Below are 3,046 nucleotides of genomic sequence, written 5' to 3'. Positions count from 1 at the left end.
GATGGTAGCATGGGATACGTACAACCTGTTTGGGTAACGGTCCAATAGTAGAATATGTGTTTAGTCATCTGGTCCTATTTTAACCGTTGTGTCATTTTATTCCTTTACGTTCGAGTTTGCTTGCAAACATGAGTTGAACTACGTACTTTGTTGCTATCTTGCTTAACAAAATGGTTATGTGCATCATTTGATGCAAAGGCCGAGAGTAATCCTTGTTTTCAAAAAGACTTGCTAGTAGACTGAAAATTCATCATCCTTAGTCTAACGCCTCCAAGCCAATATTAGTTCTGTCCATAACTAGCTTCCATAGTCATTTACAAGAAGCACAAGAAAGGTTGCGAGAAGAACAAAAAAGAGCAATTCAGGTTGAAATACAAGCACAAGAAGCGAGACAATAAGAAATCTGCTGAAGCCAATGAGAAGGACCCCAGTGTCCCAATAGTTCTACTGTATGTAGAAAAAATAGAAGTAGTGGGCTAGTGTAGTGCTTAACATGGATTTCACGATAGGAATTTTGGATGGAAACCTGTCAAAATCAGTATGCTAACCCGCCAGATGAACCATGAACTTGGATACCATGTTTGACGAGTAGATGACGATGTCGTGATTATATCGGTTGATTCCGATTTCTCTGCATCTCATTTGTTTCAGGGATGGAATACTTGCAATGAGAATTGTGTGGCTGATCATTCCTCACATGTGACGGAACTTGGCACGTACGTGCAGGTTCTGTAACAATATATTTACATGATCAACTGAAGAATGTTACAGGCGATAATATCGGGTTGTTGATAATCGCATTTCGAGGACTTGGTTGGCTTGTAGCTAGAATAGAAGCCAGAGCCCCCTGATCAGGCCGTTTCCTGACTGTAAACTGGTACTGGTGCAGTGGCAGGGAGTTGCTGTCCAGCATGTGTAGGATGACCACCATGAACACTGAGCAGACGAACATCGGTATCGGCCCGAATATCCACATCAGCAGCGTCGTTGCGAAGTAGAGTGCTCGGAGCCCCATGGACCAGAAGTTGCCGCCCCGGATCACCGCATGCTGCATGTAGCTCGCCGGGACGTCCGAGTCCAGCGTGGTCACCAGGAAGCTGGCTTGGACGTAGTACCTGATCAGTTGCAGAGCAACCAGATGCTGAGTCGTCTTTGAGAAATCGGTCTTAATCTAAGGTTTGGCAAAGCGGCCGGCAAGCTACCTTGCGGAGTGGATGAAGCAAGTGAAGGACACCAGAAAGCAGACGAGGAGGGAGATGTACTTGACCGCCGCCGTCGCCTGGCTGTTGTCGCCGTAGACGAGCTCCGTCATGAACACCTTGCTTGTGCTGCTGACCCAGGCGCCGATGAGCGAGCCCAGCGCGATGGACAGCGAGGCCAGGTTCGTGGACGCTGCGATACTGCTGGAGATCACGCTCAGCGCCAGCCCGGTCTCCTCCGGAGCCGCCTGCCAGCAAACAGGAGAGCAGATGAAGGAAAGTCCTCATGGTTCCTGCAAGGGAAGGAACCGCTGCAGTTACCTGGGCCATGCGGCGAACCCACGCCAGCTTGTTGTGATTCTCGTAGCCGATGACGGTGGCGGCCGGATGCCGGAGGATCCGGTAGAGGAGGATGAGGTGGTAGCCGAACATGATGAGCAGGCCGCACGGCACCAGCACCAGGTCCAGGGAGCCCTTGTCGAGCATCATCTTCTCCTCTTCCCTTACCTCACTTTTCTCTCTTTTATTATGAATGAACCATATGGTTCCATGACGAGTATGCGATATGGTCTTGGCCGGAGGAGTAATGGGCCGGTTGCTTATGGGTTTTGTTCTGCACAGACTAGTAGTACCCGTGCTGTCCGATTGTTGCTTTGGGTGCAAGATATACGAGCAAGGGAAGCAACTCCGGCGAGCTTTGCTTGAAAGAAAGGCGCTGAGGTTGACGCTTCACTGCTTATTATTGGGTCTGACTGACATCTTTGGACCAGGCCTGGATCAACGTTTCCCCGGCTTCGCAACCATGACTCGAGTTTGATCGAACTTGGTGCTTGGGAGGCTCGCAGTCGCTAGGGAATTTATAATCCCCGCCTCACAGATTGCGTCCAAATATGGCGCTTTTTTTTAGCGCGCTGAAGCACGCAACATTATATTGAGAGATAAAACAATATCCCGTACTAAAAGAGTCGTCGCGCGAAATAAAAAAAATAGAAAAGAGGGCTCAACCTCAAATACTCCGAGACATCAAACATTAGGGCCTAGCAGTTCTTTTCAGCTGCGGCTCACTACCAGAAAAACTTGTGTTGCCGACGGCCCCCGTCGGCATAGATGGGCATACCCCGACGGCCCAGCTAAAGCCGTCGGCGTAGAAAGGCCGTCGGCGTATGGCCCTCTATGCCGACGGGGGCCGTCGGCAAAGATCAGCCGTCGGCGTTGCTTAGAATATACCCACGGCGGCCGTCGGCATAGAGTAGGCCGTCGGCATATCGCGTGGGCCCATCTACCCGGGCGGTGACGGCAGTTTGACGGCGTCAGGCTACGCCGACGGGCTAACGGTGGCCGTCGGCATAGCTATGCCGACGTCATCGATCCGCGGCGTTCGCCGGTCCCGTGGGGTGGCATTTCTATGCCGACGGCTAGGCCGTCGGCATAGGCCTGGCCCATGGTTTTTGCCACGTCATCGATCCCCTCCCTACGCCACATCATCGATCCAGGGCTCTACCGTTCCGTGGCCGTAGCTATGCCGACGGCTTTGCCGTAGGCATAGATTTCTAATAATATTTTAATATTTTATTTATTTTCTCTTTTTATTTTTTATTTTTCTCCAATACTAATTTCGTTAACTTAAATGTACAGAAAACATATATCGATTGCCCCCCACACGGGCCTTCTTCCGTCGTGTCACGGAGAGGTTAGACGGGACGGGGTACCTGTGGGGGGTAACAATGCCGCCAGGTGTTGCGGTGGGCCCTCCTACGGTTGTGGAAACGTGGTGGCAGGCGCAGGCACGCGGCTCCGGGGTGTGCCCCCTCCCCCCCTCACAGGCGTCGATGCCGCCGTGCCCCGGA

General features: G+C 51.7%; 1 protein-coding gene across 1 annotated transcript; it reads right to left on the bottom strand.

The window, feature by feature from the left end:
* Window positions 1-700: 700 nt before the first annotated feature.
* Window positions 701-1,928, bottom strand: LOC119327935. The gene is made up of 3 exons (XM_037600995.1): window positions 1,521-1,928; window positions 1,203-1,447; window positions 701-1,115 (listed from the first exon to the last, which is right to left on the bottom strand). The coding sequence occupies exons 1-3, from the start codon at window positions 1,686-1,688 to the stop codon at window positions 752-754; spliced, it is 777 nt and encodes a 258-aa protein (XP_037456892.1). The 5' UTR covers window positions 1,689-1,928; the 3' UTR covers window positions 701-751.
* Window positions 1,929-3,046: the final 1,118 nt, after the last annotated feature.

The sequence above is a fragment of the Triticum dicoccoides genome, chromosome 7A, assembly GCF_002162155.2.
Source record: "Triticum dicoccoides isolate Atlit2015 ecotype Zavitan chromosome 7A, WEW_v2.0, whole genome shotgun sequence".
Taxonomy (NCBI): Eukaryota; Viridiplantae; Streptophyta; class Magnoliopsida; order Poales; family Poaceae; genus Triticum; species Triticum dicoccoides.
The sequence above is the reverse complement of the archived record's forward strand: the minus strand, read 5'-3'. Positions and strand labels throughout refer to the sequence as shown.